A 23,847-nucleotide genomic window follows, 5' to 3' on the forward strand; every position below is an offset into this window, starting at 1 on the left:
CTGCGATCCCTCGTAATCGCTGCTGAGTGCTCAACTCCCAGAGTGCTCGCCGGTGTGAAATGTACACTTTTCTGATCAACCCACATCCATCAACCTTCACCGCTCCTCATGCTGCGCCTGCTGCCACCATCATGTATGTGTATGTGTGTGTGTGTGTGTGTGTGTGTGTGTGTATAGACCATTGTTGCAGGGCCACCAACGGAGACTCTGCCATCCTCATGGTTCATAGCTATCCTCACAGTTCCATAGGTCCACTTTACAGAATGCTCACCTGATTGAGCTCCACACACCTCTGACTGATCTGGTCTACCATCCATCGCCGCTCCTCCCAAATGTATTGCGATTGCCATCTTTCCATGCAGTGGGGATGGGCTACAATCACAAATACAGCCCACTGACCTTCGGGGATGCACCTCCCCATAGGAAATCTCGGTCCCCGGTAGGGCTGGACTGGCCTACATGGATCTCTGGAAATTTCCTGGTAGGCTTTTGCACCCTGGGCCTCTTTTGTGTGTTCTTTCCACATTTTCCACATAGGAAATGGGTCGGGCTTGCTGGAAATATGTAATATGGGGCCACTTTGAAAATTACTTGCAGGGCCTCTTTTGGTTCCCAAGCCACCCGTGGCCACCCGGCAGCAAACCGTTGCAGTCCATTCAGCTGGATGGCTGAGTTTCTGGTGCAGGATTGTTGGCTCTATTTCAGGATGACTTATGCAGGGGAAATGGAGCCTCCCAGAAGTAGTTCCACCATTTGCTGGCAGGCCACGCTCCCTATCTCTACCTTGGACTCTGAATCTGTTTGATTATCCACAGACTTTGTATTTTTTCTTGTATCAAGTGGAATGTGACTCTAGGAGTTCTTTGGGTTTTGTTCCTCTTGGATAATGTAGTGTTATTTATGTTATTTATTTTATTTGGTAAAAATGTTTTAAAAAAAGATTTATTGGGAACAAAATGGACATTTCTACCTTCCGTTCTTTATTGGCGTAGAGAGGCAGCATTTTGCTTCATGTTGGCATACACAGATTCACTCACTAATTGTGCCAGAGGAATACTCTGAAAGCAGCAGCAGTAGAGGGGCAGGCAACTGTGGAGTCTCTTGTCTCGCTTTTAAAGTTAGCACGTCTTTGGAAAAGGTTTGGACAGGGGGAGCGTAGAGGAAATGCAGTGCATCAGCCACTGCTTACCCCTTGAATGTATCAGTTATGTGGCCCTTCAGGTAAAGAGCAGGGAAAAGGAAACTGGTTGAGCAGGGACAGCACAGGATCCTCCTCTACTACCAAACAGTGGTTTCTCCATTTTGCCACTGGAAATTTGTTGAAGGCAGCATTGCTGCCCACTCGTCCATGCATGGTGCTTCTGTGGTACATCTGCATGGAACCAGTAAGGCCATCTGTGCAGTGGGTCATCAGTGATCTGTGGTTAGCTATGTAATAGCCTAACTGGAATGAGTCTTATATTTTGATCGCTTGTTTGGCCATCCTTCAAGTTATTGACCTAATCGATGACGCTACCTACACCAGCGAAAGAAAAGCCTATAAGGCTTGAACAACCTTTGGCTGATTTTGCTCCTTTAGAAGGGATGGGACTATCATTTGATGCATAGTTATGAATTTGGAAACTAGTGTTTCCTTTGGATTAATCAAGAATTAATTTTAAAGTTACTGTTTAAAAAAAAAGTTTCTCCCAGATGCTTTTTGGAACTAAATAGAACTTTGTTGGCCTTAACTGCTTGGATTGATATTTTGTCTTTTTTGACTTTTTTTCCTCACTGTCCTCATTACAAGCTTGATTGCACCCAATTAAAACATTTCACCTCTATTCAGAGTGATTCACTGAATTAACAAGACCCACTTGTGTCCATATAAAACATTAGTACAAAGAGCACTACCCAAATATGAGTTTTAAAATTGGTCTCTCACAATTATACACATATGGGAGCGCTTTTATCATTCCTGATCTAAAGATGCTCACAGTAGTAAACCTAGCATTTGAAAAACAAATTAACACACTATCTTCTGAGACCATTCCATTCTGTTTGCGATGGTGCATAATTTGAAAAGATCTATTTGATATTCTTTTGTTTTCTTTGGTAATATATTCTATTTGAAAAAAATGCAGTCAACCAATATACTCGATTACATACGAAAACAGACACAAGTGACATTGACAAATGTGAAAGGGGGTGTGCCATGGTTGACGCTTCTTATTTCCGCACACGACTGTGGTTTGATTATCTCAACCGATACTACTGTTATAATGTAGAATGTTACTATGGTGTGTTCCTTTTCAGAGCATGCTTCTTGTATGGTTCTGGAGCCTATTTTCAGAACCATACAAGAAGATGCCTGGAAGTTGAAGGTCGACTGTTGGGGACTTCCTTTAAATAAATTACTTAGATGATCACTTATTAAGCCTCAGTAATTGTTACAACAATTGGCGACGAGGATCTGCTGCTGTGTGTGCAGGAAGTCCCCAGAAACGTTCTATCAAGGATCCCATCACAGCAGCATATATCAAACCACATCGATGAGACGACCGATACACACGGAAATGGAGGGCATTTGAGTTCCTATGAACTGTTTGCTTCCATGTAGTGGCGTGTCAAAGAAAAAAAAAAGAAATTACCCCGATCGGCACCAGGGGAAGGTCAGCATTTTTTGGATAATGAGCGTGAGTAACGGCGCCCAAAGACATTAGAGCAAAGCACCCCATGCTTAGGCACGTACGACACGCTAGCCTTAAGGAGGATGCCAGCTTGCAGTGAACATTAGAATAAGCCACCTCCCTATGTGCTATGCGTGCGGCCATTTTGAGGAACTGCTGCCGTAGTATCGTATGAACTGCATTTCAAATGATACGCTGTGGTGAGCGTAACGAATAAATACACTGTATGTGAATGGGTTGGAATGCTACAGTGTTTCCAATTTATGGGCGTGACATGGGCGTGGTATACAATCGCCTGTATGTGATGTGATCGCAACAGAGGGTGCTGCAAACGCATTAAAGAAACAGCACATTGCATGTAAAAGGAAAACAAACGGAATATAAGAGATTTTACAAGTGCAAAAGCACAGCACAATCATATATTGTCAAAACACAAGGCGTACTTCAATTGAACAAGTCCCAGAACTTGATAGTCAAATGAAACGGAGAAATGATGAAGTGTATATGTAATAAAAGGGAACTATAAAGTAATTGGTGTTTCAGAACAATTCTGCACAAGTATAGTAGCAGCATGGCGGGAAATCACAATTAGAAAATATGAACAATACAATCTAAACAAAATAAAACAAAAAAGAAGTTAATATTATTGTGCTCACCACCTCACAACAATATAGCTATGCAGAACATTGCAGCCCCAATCTAATTCTTGGCGCAGCCTGGAAATCCTGTTTGCTCGTGGGAACAATGGTTAGACAATTTTCAAGTCTATTTGAGAGCGAATTCAGGGGCTAAATACAATGATTTGAAAGAAGCCACTTTACTCAATTGTGTAGGTGCAGAGGGTCTGAGAATATTTAGGACATTACCTGATTGTAATGATATGGAGGAAGGATCTGGAGACTTGTCTAGCAGTGCAAGGAAATATGAGACTGCATTGTTAAAATTGAACAAACATTTTGCGAATAAGACAAATAGTGTACTGGAACGCTATAGGTTCTATTCAAGGAAACAAAACAAAAGTGAAACTGTTGATGCCTATGTTGCTGCATTGAGAGGTCTAATATCAACATGTGATTTCACAGGAGTAGCGGATGAATATTTGAGGGACCAGCTTGTTTTACATGTGCCGGATTCTCTGATTCAACGGCGCCTGTGGCAAGCAAAGAACCCCACATTGGAACAAGCAGTTGAAATAGCGAGGTCAATAGAACTGGGAGAAAAGTGCATGAAGGAAGTTCAAAACAAACCCGAATGTGCTGAAATTAAATCAGTTCAAGACGTCAGTGATGGTGGATATAATAATGATAAAGAAGCTTTAGTAGATATTGTGAAGAGAATAGTCAAATCAGATTTTGGTATAGGTTCGAAACAGGATAGAGAGACTTTTCAAAGATCTCAAAACAAATGTTATAAATGTGGATGGTATGGACATGCAAATATTGAAAAGGAATGTCCAGCACTTTCAGCTGAATGCTACAAATGTGGACAACTGGGTCATTTTGGCAAGGTCTGTCGCAATGTCAGAGGGAGAGGCAGATTCAACTCACACTATAATGCAACATGGGGTAACAATCGTTATGGAAGAGGTGCCATGACAAGTGTAAGAGCTGTGGAGGAAGATGGTGGCCAAGTAATTTGTTGGCAATCACGGATGTTTTTGATGAGAAAGTACAAATACTGGTTCTAAGATCAACCCAAGAAGCTGTTGGTCCATGGGTGCCTCTGGCTATAAATGGCATAACATTACGAGTCATGATGGATACTGGTTCTCCATATACAATGGTAGATACAGAGACATACTTGAATGTACTAAAGAAAAGAATGGAAGACTTGCACATGACTAAAGTTAGGGCCACAGGGTATGGAAAGAGACCAATCAACATCATAGGTTATACTTGGGTACATTTGGACTTAGAAGGTAGAAAAACCTATTGTAAATTATGTTGCTGAGAATGATTGTTCAATAGTTGGATGGTGGGAACAGGCATCTTTGAAAATCAGAATACATCCTGATGAAAGTATACCTATTTTGGGCATAACTGACAATAGTTGCGATTCTTCTGAAAATTTAGCCAAGAGTTTTCCCAAAGTCTTCAATGATAGCATTGGAGTTCTCAAAGGTTTCAAACATTGTTTCATACTTAAAAGAGGTGCAAAACCAGTATTGCATAAAGTGAGGAACATTCCGATTGGCACCCGAGAAGCACTACAAAAGGAGTTGGAGAAATTATGTTCACAGGGCATCATTGAGCCAATAGAACGCTCCGAATGGTTATCCCCAATTGTTATAGTACGGAGATGTGTGTTGACCTAAGTGATACGAACAACATTTGGGTAGACGCCATCCTTTTCCCAACATTGGAGAAATGCTTACCACCATGAGTCCAGCAAACAATTTGACTACATTAGATTTATCCTCTGCGTACCATCAGGTTGTTTTGGAAGAGGAATCTAGACACCTTACATCTTTTGTAACAACCTTGGGAGCATATAGATATAAAAGGATGCCGTTTGGTCTTGCGTGAGCGGGCGCTGTTTTTCAGAGACTGATGCATCATCTTTTTAATGGACTACAAGGAGTGCATTATTTTCAGGGCGACATATTGGTGTCCGCCATGTCAGAGGAAGAACATGATGCAAAGCTGTTAGGTGTACTGCAAGTTATACAACAGAGAGGCCTTACTCTAAAAATTGAAAAATGCAAAATAAAAAAAAAAGAGGTGACCTACTTAGGTCATTTCATAAATGCTGAAGGAATAAAACCAAAGGAAGCCCTATTGGATACCATTCTCAAGATTCCTGATCTAGTCAACAAAGATCAGCTGCAGAGTTTATTAGGTCTCACAGAATATTATTCCAAATTTGTGGATCATTATGCAGACAGAACAAATAGGATGAGAGATCTGATGAGCAAAGGCACAAAGTTTGTTTGGTCTGAAGAATGCAAGAGTGAATTTGACACAATCAAAAAACTAACTAACAAAGCACCTGCTCTGAAAATGTTCGCTTCCAGTGTTAAGACGATGATATCAGTGGATGCAAGTAACGTAGGTCTGGGAGGTGTGTTGGAACAAGTACAAGATGGTTGTGTGGTCCCAATTGCTTTCGCTTCTAGGACTTTGAAAGGAGCAGAAAGGAATTATTCAACCATTGAGAAGGAGGCTCTTGGTGTCAAATGGATTCTAGAGCATTTCAAACGACTCATTTTGGGAATCCCTGTTGAACTCAAAACAGATCACAAGCCTCTCATACATGTCTCAAATTCAAAGAACCCTCATTTGATGTCCCCACGCATGAGGAGGTGGATCTTAATCATTATGCAGTACAATGTAACTATAAAATATACTCCAGGAAGAGCTAATGTAGTGGCGGATTGCTTCTCTCGCCTTCCGTGTGATGATGGAGGTTCAGACTATGATAAGGGTGAGACAATAGGAGAACATACTATGGATTGTATCATGCCCCAGGTGCATTCCAGTTTTGGGAAGAAAGAATGGATTGAGGCCATGCATCGCGATTCAGAACAAGAACTTTTGAGGAGAGCAGTTGAAAGTGGGTGGAGAGATGTCGATGGAGATGTCAAATCTTGGGAGAAAATAAAGGATGAAATATCATGCGATAATGTATGTATTTATCAGGGAGATCAGATAATTCCTCCAGTGTCTTTGAGAGAGAGAATGATGGAAATTGCCTATGAAGGTCATGTAGGGAGAGGTTTAACGAAGAGAAGGGTGAGAGAAGCTTATTGGTGGCCCAACATGTGGAGTGGATTGGAAGCACTAGTCAAAGAATGTTCTGCATGCGCGGTAGCTGATAAAGGAAAATTGACCAGAACAACACCATTGCAGCCCGTTGAGGTACCCAAATCAGTATAGACAAAGTTAGCCATTGATCTAGCTGGGCCATATGAGATATTGGAACCACAAAAAATATACTTTATTGTGTTGGTCGATTACACATCCAAATGGGTGGAGTGTGGTATAGTTGAAGCATCTGTATCTGCTTTGAAAGTCACGAAATTCTTGGAGGAAATATTCAGTACAGCGGGTGAACCGCAAGAATTGATTTCTGAAAACGGAGCCCAATTCATGTCACAAGAGGTACAACGGTTTTTGAAAGAACGGGCCATTAAATACAGCGCAACAGCTTTATACCATCCTTTGGGTAACGGCTTAGTGGAGATGATGAATTGCTTTCTAAAAGGAGTCCTTCAATCAGCCATTGCTAATAATATGCCGTGGAAAGAGACTCAAGGAAGCACTCAGTACGTATAAAGTAACTCCACATTCTGTGACGGAAGAAGAACCGTTCACCTTGATGAGAGGAAGAGGTGCCACCAACAGACTCAGACCTGCTTGGATGACTTTGAAAAAATATTGATATGGAAGAAATTTTGAACAAAGTAAAGAGGAGACAAGATGAATACAAAAAATATTATGATGGACAAAGGCATGTAAGGGAGAGTAATATTGCGAGTGGAGATTGGGTTAGAGTAAAAGAACCCAAGAGAGTCATGAAAAGGGAGTCAAGATTTCGACCTCCATAAAGGGTGGTTGAGTGAAAGAAATCAGTGATTTTAGAAGACGGTAACAAGTGGTCTTGTGATTATATATTGTCAAGGAAAAAAGACTGTTGGAAAGAGCATGCCACTCGGAGCCACACAGCAGGAACATCGATAGATAATCGTAGTCAGTCAGGAGATGCTAGGGAGCACTTTACCCTGACAAGTGATGGTGGCACAGTGGAGGAATTTAGCAATCGAAAGTCACCTGGAGATTTGTCTGAGATCGACAATAGGTCTAAAGTGTCCTCAAGATCTAGGAGGATTGTGCACATATTCAAGAAAGATTTTATTTATTACTGAAATCAAAATTATCTGTCAAGACATTCTGTGTGGATGTGCCATACTGGAACTTTTGATGGTTTTGGCACATCTATGTATCCTTTTAGTAAGAACTTTTAAAAGTGAAAGTTTTATGGTCTTATTACTATATTTTTTTGTTCATGTGTACATAGTTGTTAAATTGTTTTTGGTTAAATGTCTTCCTTCATAACATTGTGGGGGAGGAGATGTTATAATGTAGAATGTTACTATGTTGTGTTCCTTTTCAGAGCATACTTCTTGTATGGTTCTGGAACCTATTTTCAGAACCATACAAGAAGATCCCTGGAAGTTGAAGGTCGCCTGTTGGGGACTTCCTTTAAATAAATTACTTGGTTGATCACTTATTAAGCCTCAGTAATTATTACAACAGCTACATCCAGTCATCGTCTACATAGGTCCCAGGGGGTGGAACTGAGGAAGGTGTGCAAGCCTTTGGCTGGACGTAACGGGTTTTAATGGCTCACACTCGTAGGGAAATGGTAACATCCCTCTGTTGAAGGAGCAGAGTGCTACATTATCAAATAAATGTTATTAGATTTCAGAGAAAACTAATCACCACTCAAGTGTGGCAAATCGGTCGTGTGGTAATAGCGCAAATAAAAATTAAACGAAATTAACGGACCCTGTCCAGCAGCAGGGTGGTTACACTGATAATAGTCGTATCTTCAGTTATTTTGTTGCATAATAAATGCAGGCAACCTGAAAATAAATGTATTTACTTGGCATTCTGACCAGGGTGCCGACCCATATTACAAATAGTTCATTTGGTGATGCGTACAGCAGATCACTTCACCCGTTCTCGAACGCACAGTCCTGTAGAAACAAGCAAATGGAAAAAATGTGGAGAAATTATTGAAATCTCCATGCTATCTAAAGAAAGCGTAGTTGGATTATATTGTCAACAATGTGTGATGAGACAAAAGAAGGGTTCTCAGGACATGAGGTCACACCAATACTATTCACACAAACACATTGAGAAGAAAACGGTGCTTACTCTGCGCTATATACAGATCTCAAGCCATTGGGAGAGTAAAAGACTATTCACTTTTGTCTCATTGATCATGCTCTCCTCATTCCTTACTTATTTGTTTCTTCTATCTGTTCATATATTTTCTTCTAGCTTGGACATTATAACATAGAGCTAGATTGGCATTTATAAATGTCAACATGAGAGTTTCTGCTAACGTTGCTGGGACTGCTTATGCAACCTAGTTAGCATGGTATGCTAAAGAATAGGCCAGTAGGCATTCAATGCTTGGACTCAACATGCTGACACTGCTTCTTCGAGTCATGGGCACTGAAGGGTGTTAGATCATCTGGACACTTGAACAGTGGACGCTTGTGCGTTTGAATGTGTTAATAGAAAGTTACTGCCATGTGGGTAAATTCCAGTTGACCCACATTTCCAAAAGCCTTAGTGAGATTGTACTTCCAGGGGGTAGTAGGGTGCCTTCCCAGAGATGGTAAATGCTATCCTTCGTCTGCCTTACATTAGGATTCGGTTTCCTGTGAATTAGTTTGTAGTCTTGGGGGTGGGAGCAGATAGCTGCTCCGTGGTTAGGAGGGGATATGGCCGTCAATTCTTTTATCTATTGTGTTACCGGAGAATGAGCTGTCGCTGTGGTTGGCTGTTCTTCAAAATCGATTGTCTGAGCTTTGTTTCCCTGACATCAGCCATGAGTAAACACACGCTTGACTGTATCTTCAAGTTTTATAATTAAGAGTTGTGGCAAATCGAGGACACCACACTGCTGTTCAGGGTTCGCCCATGCCCATAATGGAAGAAGGCTCCCAGGGCTGGGCGCACTTAGAGCATACAAAATCCAAAAGTGTCTGCCCAGCGTGGTGGATCTATGAAAACAGAAGATTTGTTGCTCTACATACAGTACACGTAGATTTTACTTTGCTGATTGTAATGTTGTACCCTGGTGGACCAGTGTGGTGGGTGTTTAGGCAAGGGGCCCTGTTAGTCATTTTTGTACTGGCCTCTATTGAGGGCTGTACAATCACTAACCTTACCGTGGGGCATATCACCCAGCCCAAAAGGAAAGGCAAACCTCTTAAAATGTTAGTGGCAGAGCCCACCGACTCAACTCACGGGGAGGGAGGACGGGGGAAGTAGACCGGCACAAAGGTACAGATATTCCACAGACTTAACCATGGAAAGAAACACCAAGCTGATGTGCTGACAAATATACACATTAAGTTAAACCTATATAGATTTATTTTAGTTGCATGCTTCTGTAACAAGATGCAGAGTTTAAAAAACAGTAAATTTCGCAAACACTCCGCACCCTACTATATTATGGTGTACGTCCACTACCAGCAGGTAGGCACTTTAAATATAAAAACGAGTGGTGCGAAGAGAGGGGAACCAAACATTACAACACAGTAAAATAGCCACCCCGTATCCCAATGCCAACACTAACAAAGTCGCAGAATCTTTAGACCTTTAGTACATAGTATTTAAGAAAATAAATGCACACATCAAATTCAATGATGGTTCTACAGTGGTTGCAAAAAAATCTAAAATGCAGCCAGAGGCCACAAGAAGGCAAGCTGCCGTTTAGCTACCTGGACCAAGTCAACCCACTTCAGGGAAACAAGGTGTAAAACATGCATTCAAAATTACAGAATTGGAAGACATGACTTTAGAAATACATTAAATATCACAGGTAATAGTTTCAATTCTAGACTAGCCTAAAACACACTTGCCCCAAACTGGATGCTGGAAAAATGTACATGGGTAGGTAAGTACCCACAAAGTCACTTTAAAAGAGTTTCGGGTGAATTCATATTTCGATAGAAATCAACTGGACCAAGTCATTAGGCAGTCTGCTTACATGTGGAAAAGGCAGACACAAACCAGTTCAACCTTACAGGTGCACAACTGGTGACAAACATCCCATGGAAAAATCAGCATACCACAATAAACCGTTGCAGAGATAGCTTAGAGAACCAGGAACCCCAGAAGACAATTCAGCACAACAGGAGAAGCCCAATGTAAACCAATGCGGGGTGGGTGGTGGGGCGGGGGCTTGGGGCGTGAAATGCGGTTGAGACATACTACGAATGGTCTTGTGCCTGAGCCACAGACACCACGGGGCGGAACATCTCAAATAACCCACCACCCAGATGTAATTATTCACTGCATTTGCTAACCAAAAGTCGTTTCGTGGAAGGTTAAACCACCTGCTAAGTACAAGGCTTCTTTTTTTTAGGGGGGGGTTTATTGGATATGACTTCTCAAGGACTTGTTCCCTGGGCTAATGATGACACTACTAACCGAAAAGAACAAAAAGATTTCTTAGAATAGAGCCTCAAGCAAAAGCAGTAGTGAAGAAAACTCCAGAATGGTGAGGGAACTCTGCAAAGCAGGGTTCAGCAGCTTAAATGTCAAAGGAACGGTGCCCACCAACAGATGGCCCTACGAGAAAACTGTGGGGGTGACCCATCACAGCCCTGAAGAGTAGATGAGGTGGGTGTTTGGAGTCTCAACAACCTTACAGGTGACGAAAGTGACCAGCACCAAGGTGGACACCCTTTTCTTTAAACGGTAGGAAGCAGCTGGAAAAAGGCCTGGAGACAGTCTAAGCACGGAAGGCCTGACCCAGCACACAAGTGGAGCAAGCAAGATTACGAAAGTGGCCACAGAAGAACGACCAGGAGCCAGAGATTCAAATTGGTGTTAAAGTAAGGGCCCAGAATCCAGCCAACATGGTTCTGCTTCTGGAAATTCCTGTACAGAACTGAGCTTTATATACACGATCTCCTCTTAAATACCTACACTTACAGGGACTGGCCTAAACCAGTCAATCAATAACAATACGAGATTAAGAGGCCCAGATCACCCCTACACAATGTGATCCGGCCAGCCCTGGGTCAGAGATCGATCCTAAACCAGTAAACAATATGGAGGTTGCCTTGATGGTCTCACAAAGAGCCCACGTGGGCAGAACAACCATTCTAGGCCTGCCTTGTGGTCCCGCTGAACAAGGGAAGGTGTAAAACAAAATGGCTGAGAGAAGAACTTACATTTTTTTTAAAAAAAAACATGGGCATCACAGTGGCTACAAAAAAAGTACGTTTGGCAACCTATGCTCTAAATCGGCTTGCTGCCCTGTTGAAGCCAAAGCTAAGCAATAGCTGCCACCAGCCTCCCCCTGAAACCAATGTAGAGTGATATAATCACCCTATGGCAGAAATGGGGTGCTTGGCACCCCTCGTCCCAGAATATTTATGGGCGACCCAGAATCACTTGCTCATGAGTGATGTTGCAATGGTAGGGGATGGTGCTTCAGTAGAAAAATGATTCAGTGATCCAAATTCAAAAGAAGGAAAAGGCAAGTTGAGGGGATCCTAAAAATTGACCACAGATTTCTGTTTTAAACCCTGCAATTGAATCAACCATAGCTTGAATTTAATGATATGGGATTCATTCATTGATCATCTGGGAGTGTGCTGGCAACTGCTTTTCAGGGTGCACACATTTCTGTTTCCCACATGTAAACCATCCATGCTGTGCTCATTAAGAAAAATAAAATGTGGCCATGTTGTGCAAGTGGGCATAATGGTAAAATGAGAATAGTGTGCTTGCACTGTATAATGAAAACCGTGGAGGATATGCAAACCGATCACAACCAATAGCCAGTTATATTTTAGCTTCACATGATGGAAACTGGCAAGGTGTCCTCATTGAGCTCCATGGATACTGGCTTTAATGTGTTAACTTTGTGTAATGACTAGCAATATGCTAGTTGTCCTAATTAGTTACGTTTCTCTGACATGCAGAGCATGCACTTCAAACTAAATTGCTTTTTGACAGCAACTAGCTAACGTGGGGAGCACTAGTAAATTGTACTCCAATTAACCAAGCATATAGAGCAGCGAAGCTAGATGATGGGGAGAGAGGCGCTGGCGCAGCAGATTGTAACGGGAGGATACGACCAGAGTGCATTTGATGTGCTAACTGGACATAATGGAAAGAAGCCATGATGTATCACCTGACTAGAGTGGAAACTAGCAATGAGGGAACAGCCAGGGTACCAAGGAATCTGGGAATGCTACGTTAGCAATAATTTATAAAGTCTAGTGGCCAAATGCACTCTACGATTTCCCTTTTCTACTAGCTTTCCTAAATTCACTTGGCAAGAACCTCTTGGTAAGTGGTCTTTAATCATGCAGCTGGCTAAATGTGTGCAGCATTGCCACAAGATATACCAAAAAATCAATGTGAGCATCTCAAAATGTCCTTGGAGTTGCTCCTTAATTTCTGTTTAGTTCTGACTGACCATGCTTGCCCAATGTGCTTTGAAATTTATTTTTTCAAAATGTCAAAAAAATGTAACCTTCACTTTGGTTTTTAGAAGTCGGCCGGTTTAGAAGTATGTATACACTGTTTTGTTTGTGATCGACTAGGTTTTAGTTTGAAAAATCTGGCCGTGGGGGGCGAGTGCCTGGGCTTTTGTTGGAAAATGTTTTAGTTTGAAAAATCTGGCCGTGGGGGGCGAGTGCCTGGGCTTTTGTTGGAAAATGTGGCAATAGTTGTGAGTAATTGGGCATGTGCTCCTTCTTTTCTGTCCAGACTAAGGTCTAACATTGTTGTGGTCACAATACGCCCCTTCTCAAACAAGGTTCTGGCACCGTAAAACCACTACGATGGCGATGGCTGCAGTATATGGCCAGCTCCATCTTGGTGAAATGAGGGTCTGGGCCCTGCGTTCCTTTTTTGCCACTCTTTTCATCTTGCCATCTGGAGGTGAATGTGTGTGCAGTGCTGCTGTGCCTGTTTTCTGGGCATTTGGATTTTCATTTCATCTAGCTGCGCCTCTGCGCTCTGTACTCTGCCCCTTCCTTGCCTGTGCCTTCTTCCGTGTTAGCCCTTATTGCTGTCTCCTACCCACTCTGCCCTGATTGGCCTTGTGATCCTTCCAAGTCATCCCTAGAGGGCACCCCCTGCCCGTACAGCCCTCTTCGGCGATGGGCCCTGAGTCTAAGGGCAGCTCCTGCAGTAGCAGCTGCAGACTGTGTTTGCCTGTGTTTACCGGTGGAGCATGCGGCGCAGCCCTCAACCAGCGGCGACTGAGAAGGTAAGAATGGTGCGTGCAGGGGGAAAAGCCATTACTGCTCCCTATTAAACTGTCCCACCTCTTACTCCTTTTACCAATGCTTTAGCCTGCTTTACTTTGCCCACACTTGTATGTTGTCCTTATCTGGCACTTAGGCCCTATCCAGGTAACTCGTATGTTGATGTTTTTGCTGGCATGTAGTATTTCCATCAAAATAATTTCCATCGAATCATTAGCCATCGAAATTCATTAATGGAAATGCTTTTCCATCGAAATGCATATTCATTGAATGAAATTCGATGGATTTCCAACTCGAACATTAAAATAGATGCATGTTTGGGTTGGAAATTCAATTGGGTTGAGGATAGGGTTAATTTTTTAAAATGGGGGTTGGGGGTTAGAGGGGAGGACCCCTGGGGGTTGAGGAGCGGGTTAGGGGGAGACCCCCCCCCCCCAATAAACACCAGAAGTTGGAGGGAGCTGTCCAGTGCTGAAATACATTAAAGATTGCAGAACTGGACAAGGCTTACATTTTGAACATGGGGGTTGGTGAGGGGGCAGCTAAGGGGGGGGACTTGCATCTAGGTGTTTTTGCTTTTATGCTGTAGGTTGAAACCTAGCCTTTTTCACTTTATCCTTCACACTTGAATCTAGATGGTTGCATTGCTGTTGTGTTGAAGTTGGCTTTGTGCTTCTCCCTCACCCACTCTCAGGCCTCCCTCTTCCCTCCTGTCCTTCTCTCCTCTTCTCTCCCACATAACCTGGTGAGGCCTCTGGATGGCTCAACTCTGTGAGTCTCATCCATACAGGTGTTACCCTGCTCTTGCAGAACTTTCAAGGACAACATTGCCTCGGTTGCTCCTTCCTTTGCGGATTCTGCAATCATTCCTTAACACTGGCTTCTTCCTGCTTCTCAAGCACTCCCTTGTGCACCCTCCTCAAAGGTGCAAGTGAACCTATTCACTTACATTTAATATACTCTTCTCCTCTCTCCCGCCGGAGCATTACCCTGTCCCCCCCCCCCCCTCCTTTCTGTTACTGCACTTGCGCGGTCTGAATTGTCTCACGACCTAGTTGGAACGTTACCCCCTGCCCCCCCTTATCTTGATGTGCCTTGAAACACCATTTGGCTGTAAAGGTGCTTTATAAATACCCAATAAATAAATTAATATGATACAGCTCTTATAACATATGCTTGTCAAATCTGGACAGCAATGCTTTAACATAGGCTGGTGTATGACAGAATTCACCTCACGAGTCAACAAGGTTATTGGGCTTGTGTTCTTTCAGCTCCACAGAGCAAAATATTGTTCCAGGGAGAATGGGCTTAGTAGTTTGAGCTCTTGGGGACTACAGGTTAGACTTAGGTTCTCGGCCTGTCCAACTCCTGTAATGACTTGGAGTAGCCCAAAATGCCTTTTTATGCTTCTGTTGGGGAATGCCTGCATGATCAAGACATGAAGACGATCCCTGCATTGGCTCATGCATGTGACAAAAAGATAGTTCAAAATAGGCTGTCTAGACCATGCAGTCCTTGATAGACGGCTAATCAATATCTTTTTTATAAAGGACAGAAATATCCCTATTCATGTGATTCACTCAACTAATGTCAAGCAGCTTACTATCACTTGTTTTTTGGTGAAACCGTTTTGTTTTCCGCTTCTCCAGTCAACAACCAAAATCAACAAACAAAACAAAAGATCCAACAGTACGATACAATAAAGATGTCCGTTAGACACGCCCAAATATCCCACCCCCGCACCTCCTCCTCCGAATGTTTACTATCAGTGTCTGGCATATGGTGCTAGTAATTGTAATAGCAAGTGTACATGGGGTTTTGGTGTCATACCTGCCCATGGTGCGAGTACCTGGGGTTTTCTGCTGGTAATGCATAGTAATGGTGTGGGCGTGTGGCTTTTGATATGAATACTCAGTTTGATTTGACAAATTTCAGTTGTGTAAGAATCTGAGCAGGTCATGTCAATATCTGTCAAATGATGGTATCATTGGAGCAAATGGCAGTAGTTGACAAATTGGGTGACTCGGTATAATCTAGCAATGCATGACGAATGTCATACATGGGCAAAAGCCAAAGCTATTGCGTGTGTTACTGCGTACTAAATTCCTAGTATATTTCGTAGTACTATCATGTCTAGAGTCTGGCCCAGGTATTAAAGTACATATTGCACGTTTGCAGGAGTTCTCTATCTTGTTCAGGTAGAGAAAGGAACCTTGATCGTCTAAAGCGTACACTTTCTTACACTTGCGGTTCCAATGGTTTATTCATTTTCATGGACGCCCCTTTTTAATAGGCACGCTCATATCTTTTGTCTGGGGCAGGGAGGGGGCATATCTAAAACGGCGAATTGTCAAATGAAAGGTAAAGCGTCCAGAACGTACACCTCTAGCGTCGCTAAGTAACTTTGGAGTGACTGGGCGGATTCCATTAACTGTGACGTCACCCCACGTCACAGGCTTTCCAATAAGTGCACCATAATTAAGTAGCCTCCAAGCGGTCGTAGGTGGGGTCCACTGTCCCTGTGAGCAAGAGAGACGGAGAGAGGGAGAGAGAGAGTGTGACATAAAACTACTCGAAGAGGAGAAAAGGCGAGAAAGAGCCAGGCTGAAAAATGGGGGGGAAAGGCCAATGGATAAGGAAAAGTCTAAAATGGAGGGGCATTGGAGGAATGGGGGATACAAGACTTAAAAAGAGGCACGCATAAAGAAAGGAACGTCAAGGCGCTCGCGCCGTGGTTTAGCCTTGGCCGACCCCACAGAAAGTGGGTATGTTGTGAGGTAATGGGAGGGTAGTCGGACCTCTGGGGTTGGTACTGCATTTTATCAACGGGTCCAGCAGTCCCATGCGCTAAGAGTTAGTTTACCAGTCATTGTTTACACTGGAGCGCTTTATCATTGCATCTTGATAACTCAACTGTCTATTTATGTACCAAACCGTGTTTAACCTGTCTTTAATCGTAATAACGTGGTGTCAAAGTACATTATTTTAAAAACCTCACTTTTTACTGTTGTATTTCACACTTTGCAGCCGTTCCCATTCTCCAGCTTTAGGGGTGCAATGTTTTCCGGGAGTGCAGAGATTCAACTTCTCCTCCCACTCGCCATCCCCAAAGAGACTGAGCGCTTCGCACTCCCCTAACAGCACTTGCAGCGACTTCCAGGTGCCGGAAGCCGAGCCCATTTTCCCGGAACTCTGCCTGGATCATCTGTGGACGGAGAGCAACGCCAACCCGAGGTATGGATCTCACTGCGGAGTAATATCCTGCACTTGAATTGTAAGTGTCGTTCGTTGTTCTAGTGATTGTCTCCTTTAGGTATCAGAGTGACTCTATGGTTGTGCTTCTCTCGGACATGTGATTGATCAGCAGGGACCCATTTTGAAAAACTGCATGCTCTCCCACGCATCTGTTTTACTTGGCATGTTTATTGGTCAAAGCAAAATGGATAGATATTTATTTTAATTCACTACTGACGCGTCAGTAAACTGAAAACATGCACACAATGTGCGACATGGTTCACAACAGTTTGAAATACATTACATGTAATCCCTAACGATCTTCAGAAACTGACCCGGTACATACTTTCAAAATAAAATCGAAAAGGGTCTATCATCAAAGGTCAACCTTAGAAATTGTGTGCACTGGGGGGCGTGGCTACCGCGCAGCAAGATGGCCGCATAGCCGAGGAGCTCCACTCCGGCATGAATCCTTGTTAACTTTTTTATCCGGAACCAGAGTGCGCCGAACCCCCAGACTAGCTGAGCTGCTTCCCGCCACATCCAGACTCCACTGGGGAAAATCCTGGCTGAAATCGGACATTGTAAGCCCACGGACGGGTGAGTCCCGTGGTCTCGCTCGCCTTGCCCGCCGCGCGGCTCCGCGGCCTATCGCGCAGGAACCGCGGCTTGGGACCGCCCAGACACTCCTACGCAGAGACCATTGTGGACGTGAACAGTCATCCGCTGAGCTGCGACTCGGTCTCCTAAACCAGATCCTTCGATACGAGGCGAGGAATCGATCCCTTGGCGCGGCCCTGGGACCGGAGAGAACGAGGGTGGACCGAGCTGCGCCGCGGGCGCGAGGTCGACGGACAAGCTCCTGAGTGCCGATCCAGGAACCCTAGTGGACTGTGGGCCCTGGCTCTGCGCCGCTGCGCGGGAAAGCGATAAAACAACACGCTGAGAGGTGCTTCTGTGCCACCACCACTCCGAGCGGCGTCGCCGGAGATCGCGGGTACCGACGGGCCTGGCGCTTGGCTTGGTGTAGGCCTGTCGCGGCGCCTGCCCTCCGCCCCGGGGTGGGGCTGGGGAGATTCTTCTATAACTCGCGTCAGCGGTGGCCGAGAGGCGGCCTGCACACAACGGGCCATACCTGCATTGGAATCGGCCGACTGTGCCCCGCCGCGGCTCGGCTCCGGGGCGGTGCCGCCAGTCCCTCCAGCGGCACGCTGAGCCGTTAACATCAAACTCCTGTTTACCCCACAACATGCCTGGTAAGAACTCGAATAAGTGCAGAAGAACCGGCCCTATGGATTCGTTCACCAACTCGCAGACGCCTTCTGTTAGCTCTGACACACCACCCTCCACCACATCTCCGTTGTCGGAGGACTCTAAATTCGACCACCTGCTCACCACGGTCCAGAGCGGATTCCTGGCTATAAACGTCAAACTAGACGATATCGTATCCACAATAGGCTCACTGAAGGCCCGAGTGGACAAGGAAAGTGCCAGGATCACTGAAGCAGAGGGAAGAATTGGTTCGAACGAGGACTCTACCCGGCGAAACGCGCAGGACATTACCCTTCTGAAAAGGGAGATGGACACGCTTCGTAGTAAATGCGACGATTTGGAGTCTCGCTCCAGGCGGAACAACATCCGTATTGTCGGCCTCTCTGAATCGTTTTGTAAGGGGCCAATGGAACTTCGGATTGAAGACTTGCTGAAATCTCTCCTTGGGGAAGAGGCCTTCTCGTCTCAATTTATGGTGGAGAGGGCCCACCGCTCCCTCGTGCCGCCGCCTAGGCCTGGGGCCCCACCCCGCACTGTCATAGCGAAATTGTTAAACTACAGAGACAGGGATACCATCCTGCGGCTGGCCAGAGAGAAATGCCCCCTAAAGATTGGAAATGATCGCATCCACGTCTACCCGGACTTCTCAGCAGGGGTCCAAACTCAAAGACGATCCTACGAAACAATTAAACGTCAACTGCGGCTGCGACAGGTCCCCTATGCACTCCTCTATCCAGCTAAACTTAGAATACAACATGGCGGAAGAGCACATTTCTTCGAATCCCCTGCGGCCGCCCTATCCTATATGGAGGCTTCGATTCCTCTACCGCCTGGAAGACAGGGCGCTGAACATGATGACTTGCAACAGCCGGTGTAACCTGAACATTCACCTCACATTGAGTACACAGTGAGTCTGGCGGACATGTGAACTTTGTATGGCAATGGACTGGGGTAGAGACGCACCTCTGCTCTTAATTCTGGTATGTAGCCGGTCTTGCTGCGGTACACGACCCCTACCTTTGGGTTCTCCCACAAGTTAGTACTGAGTAAAGGGATCATCATCAAGTTGGGTGCGATGGTGTGGGTGGGGGGGGGATATGGCGATATGGGTTGCCAATGGGTATTGTTGGCCATTGTTGAGGCCTCTGGATGCCCCTGTTGGGCACTTAATGCACAGCGTACATTAGTGGTTATGGGTTACGTTTGGTTAAAAGTGCACTCACTGGCTCACTCGCTGCCCCTCCTTACAGAACTATTCACACTTTTACATGTTATCATCATGACCACAAATGGCACAAACCACTAAGACACCCCAGGGGCTCCGCCTGAAACTGCTCACGTGGAACATTCGGGGGTTAAATAACAGAGCAAAAGCTAGTAAGGTAGGCGCTTACATCAACAGGCACCATCCGCATATTGTAATGCTTCAGGAAACCCACGCGCTGAAGTCTACACACGAAAAAATACTTCGGCAATGGGGTGGTAATAGACATTATACGGAATATTCTTCACAGAGTAGAGGGGTCATCACACTGATACACCCCTCCTTGGGGTTCTCCACCGACAAATGTACAACTCCTTGCTATGATAGGCCTCACAGCTAACGCCTGGATCCTCTGGGGAGGAGATCTAAACACCATTCTCGACACTACATTAGACAGGTCCTCCAGTAGACCTAGAACCCTCACCAAAGCGGCGAATGTTATACGACATGCCCTCGAAGAGTTCACCCTGTCTGATGCCTGGAGGGGTATTCACCCTACGGAGAGGAAATACTCATTTTACTCCTCAGTGCACGACACTGAATCTAGAATTGATTACTGGCTTATCTCGTCCCCTTTGGTTAACTACACGGAACAATGCGAAATCCTTCCCCGCACGCTTTCAGACCATTCCCCGATCACCTTGACCACGCTGCTCCCTGGCATAGACCGCCCAACACGACGATGGAGAATGTCCCCCAACTTATTAAAAGACCCGAATGTCGTGGAGACTCTCCACACTGATATAGAGGAATTCTTCCTTCTGAACCATGGCTCCGTAGACAGATGGGCGACTGTGTGGGAGGCGTTTAAGGTGTGGGTGAGAGGGGTATTGATGTCCAAAACGACTGGTCTCCTCAAAGCCGTGAGGAACGAACTAGACACTATAGAATCACACCTTTAAATACTCGAAACTGAATATAGCATGACACATGACAGACACACCCTAGCCGACATCAATGCACAGCTCCATACCTTCAATGATCTGGCGACTAAGGAACAGCAGTACATGGCCATTCCCATCAGAGCACGCAGATATGGGGAGGGCAACAGAGCAGGCCACCTCTTAGCCCGCATGCTCCGCAACGAACACTCCCATACCCCAATCGCGAGCATCTTGACAGAGGAAGATGTAGTTGTCAACGGCGACAAAGAAATAAATGATGTATTTCTGCGCTATTATACTGACTTATACTCCAATCGTGATAATAGTACACAAGAAGGAATTCGCAAATACCTGAGCAGGATTGACCTCCCTAAATTAAACCTGGCAGATCACCAGATCCTTGAGCAGCCAATTACCAGTGACGAAATAGCCGAAGCCATCAAAACACTAGCTTCAGGTAAAACCCCGGGACCTGATGGGCTAGGTGCCGAGCTATACAAATCCTTCTCAACGATCCTTGTCCCTGTCCTCACCCGTGTATGGGAGGAAGCCATTAACACTGGCTCGCTCCCGGACTCGATGACAGAAGCTGTTATAACAGTACTCCCGAAGCCCAGACGTCCAGCATATGATCGCTCCTCTTATCGCCCCCCTGTCGTTGATAAACACGGATGCTAAAGTCTACGCAAAAGTTCTTGCAAATAGACTGCTCCCCAAGATGCCCACACTGGTACACCCCGACCAATGTGGATTTATACCCACGAGATCCACTGCGCTAAACTTGCGCAGACTGTTCTGCATCCTAGCACAGATCAAACCTCAAGCACAGGCAGTAGCGATATCCCTGGACGCAGAAAAAGCGTTCGATTCAGTCTCCTGGATGTATATGTTTGAGGTTCTCCATAAATTTGGATTTGGCCCCTATTTAACCAGTTGTATTAGGCTCCTGTACTCGTCTCCTAAAGCCAGGGTACTGACTAATCAAACGCTCTCCAATCAATTCTCACTACACAGAGGGACTAGACAGGGATGCCCATTCTCTCCCATACTATTCGCTTTAACAATCGAACCAGTGGCGGCAGCAGTGAGGGCAGAACAGGAACATCGAGGCATATATATGTCAGGAGAATACCAGGCCATCTCGTTATATGCGGACGATGCTCTGTTATATGTTCGAGAACCTGAGAAAAATCTGGGTCCCATACTGGCCGTAATAAACGACTTCACCCTACATTCGGGGTACAAAGTCAACAACACCAAATCTGAAATCTTCCCGTTAACCGATACCACCAACTGTCCCACAAACACACATGGACTAGCATGGGCTCCTGCACACATTCGTTATCTGGGAATACAGGTCTCCCGTGACGGCGCCTCCCTGTATATAGATAATCACGAGACCATTTTACAAAACATACATTCAAAACTTCAGATCTGGGCTAAGCTCCCCATATCCCTGGCTGGCCGTATTGCAGTGCTCAAGATGACTGTTCTGCCCAGGCTCCTTTACATTTTCTGCAACGTCCCCATCTGGCCGGGCAGATCATTTTTCGATAACCTCAGATCCATGGTTATAACCTTTGTGTGGAACGGGGGGGCGAGCAGGATAAGCTGGGCCAAGTTGGTCGAACCTTATGATAAGGGGGGCTTCGCGGCCCCGGACTTCGAACTATATTGGCAAGTAGCACAAGCCCAATACGCGAAATTCTGGCAAAACCCCCTGGACAAGACACCACATGTATCCATAGAACGCCGCTCAGTCCGCCCAACAGACTTGCGCTCAGTCATCTACTCGAAAAGACACAGAGATGACTGCAAATTTGACCCAACCACATGCACGATCACAGCATGGAAAGCTATCATCAAGCGACTGGACATAGATGTCCCGTATGACTCACAAGCTCCGCTTTGGAACTTCCCAGACATCGCACCCACGTACGATACTGGCATTCAAAGAAGTTGGCTCCCAGAATATGAGTTCACAATGAAATCCATGTTCCCAAACGGTAAATTTGTAACTCCCGAAGACTTTGCAGAATCGGTCGGCGAGACTCCCCTAAAAACCTTGCAGTTCCACAGAATGAAAGCAGCGTTCAAGAAGCGCTGGCCCACATTTCCAGACGAACCTCCAGAGCACGCATGTTTTCAATCCTTACACTCCCAGTCTGGCATAGGGGTGTCCAAACTGTATACCTTGGTCCAGACCCACACAGACGCCTTGAGTACCATCAAGTCAGCATGGGAAAAAGATATGGGCACTGTCATCGAGGCGGGAAAATGGTCCAGATACTGTCTCCTGTCCAAAAAGGTATCGTTAAACGCGGGCTTAAGACTAATACAGTTCAAGATCCTGAACAGATTACACTTCACCCCGGCAAAAATGGCGAAGTGCTACACCAATGTGCCCGACACCTGCCCAAAGTGCCACACCCCCGGCGCAGACTCCTACCATATGTACTGGGAATGCCCTTTCATAGCAAATTTCTGGCGGGAAGTAGCAACCACCCTAGAAGGCATTACACAAATCCCTGCTAATCTTAACCCCCCGAAATACCTGTTTGGAGACATCGGAAAGGTGCCCGAAAAAATTAGGAGACTGTTCAATGTCGCCTGTGCAGTCGCTAAGAAATGCATCCTGCAGAAGTGGAAAAGTACACAGCCTCCGACATTGGAGCAGTTTCTCTCCACACTGATATATGTGAATGAATGTGAGGAAAAGTATGTGGGACTGTTACCTACCCCATGCAAACCAAAGGACATCTGGGCACCGCTCAGGAAGTACCTAACCGAAAATTCCTCGGATTCAGAAAGCTCTGATGATAACAGTGCGAACGAACTTTAAGGTGTCTTAACCCTGTATGGTGCCCTACTTCTTCCCATACATACTCTTATAGATGTACGCCCAGGCCATTAACTGTTAAAATTACGATGCCAATTGGTAACAATTGATACGGATTTGGATGAATATAACATGGTTGTAAAGTATATATGTAATTCATGATGTGACAGCTGTGATGTGCAACAAAAATAAAGTTTTTAAAAAAAAAAGAAATTGTGTGCACTGAAAATGTCCACTATAAGTGAAAGCACTGCACGCAGCTTCATTAAAATCACCCAACACGCAATTCTATATACAGAGAACAATACTTTTACTTAATTTTAACTGCCATGCCCCACCCCCCGCGCCAAGGCCTTTTTTGGTGATTTCAGTATTTCACCATGCAAAGCTAACATTTTCTCCTTCATTAACCCCTTAAGTGCCAAGGACGAGCTGTCTCGTCCCTGGCACTGGGGAGGTAATCCCAAGGACGAGATATCTTGGGATTACCTCCCCAGTGCCATGATCTAAAGGTTGATGCATTCTCAGCAACAAAACAAGTAATCCAGAGCAAACACCCCCCCCCCCCCCGTTTTTCCTGCTGGATGGCAGGGTAAAAGAATGTGTGTGGCCCTTAACACATAGCAAGAAAATAAAAGGGGTCTTAATAGTTTTCTGAATTTGAGGCATTGAAGGCCCGTAAACCACTCCGTCATAAGCCAGAGCTCGGTTTG

General features: G+C 45.1%; 1 protein-coding gene across 1 annotated transcript in view; it reads left to right on the plus strand.

Annotated features, from left to right (window-relative positions):
* The window catches only part of ANAPC1 (anaphase promoting complex subunit 1), a 2,053,226-nt gene that overhangs the window by 226,190 nt on the left and 1,803,189 nt on the right, over positions 1-23,847 (plus strand). The window contains exon 9 of the mRNA XM_069606837.1: positions 16,669-16,875. Within this exon, the coding sequence (XP_069462938.1) occupies positions 16,669-16,875 (207 nt within the window). The remainder of the gene's footprint in view (positions 1-16,668; positions 16,876-23,847) is intronic.

This window comes from Ambystoma mexicanum, chromosome 4p (genome assembly GCF_040938575.1).
Source record: "Ambystoma mexicanum isolate Mex_15411 chromosome 4p, UKY_AmexF1_1, whole genome shotgun sequence".
NCBI classification, from domain to species: domain Eukaryota; kingdom Metazoa; phylum Chordata; class Amphibia; order Caudata; family Ambystomatidae; genus Ambystoma; species Ambystoma mexicanum.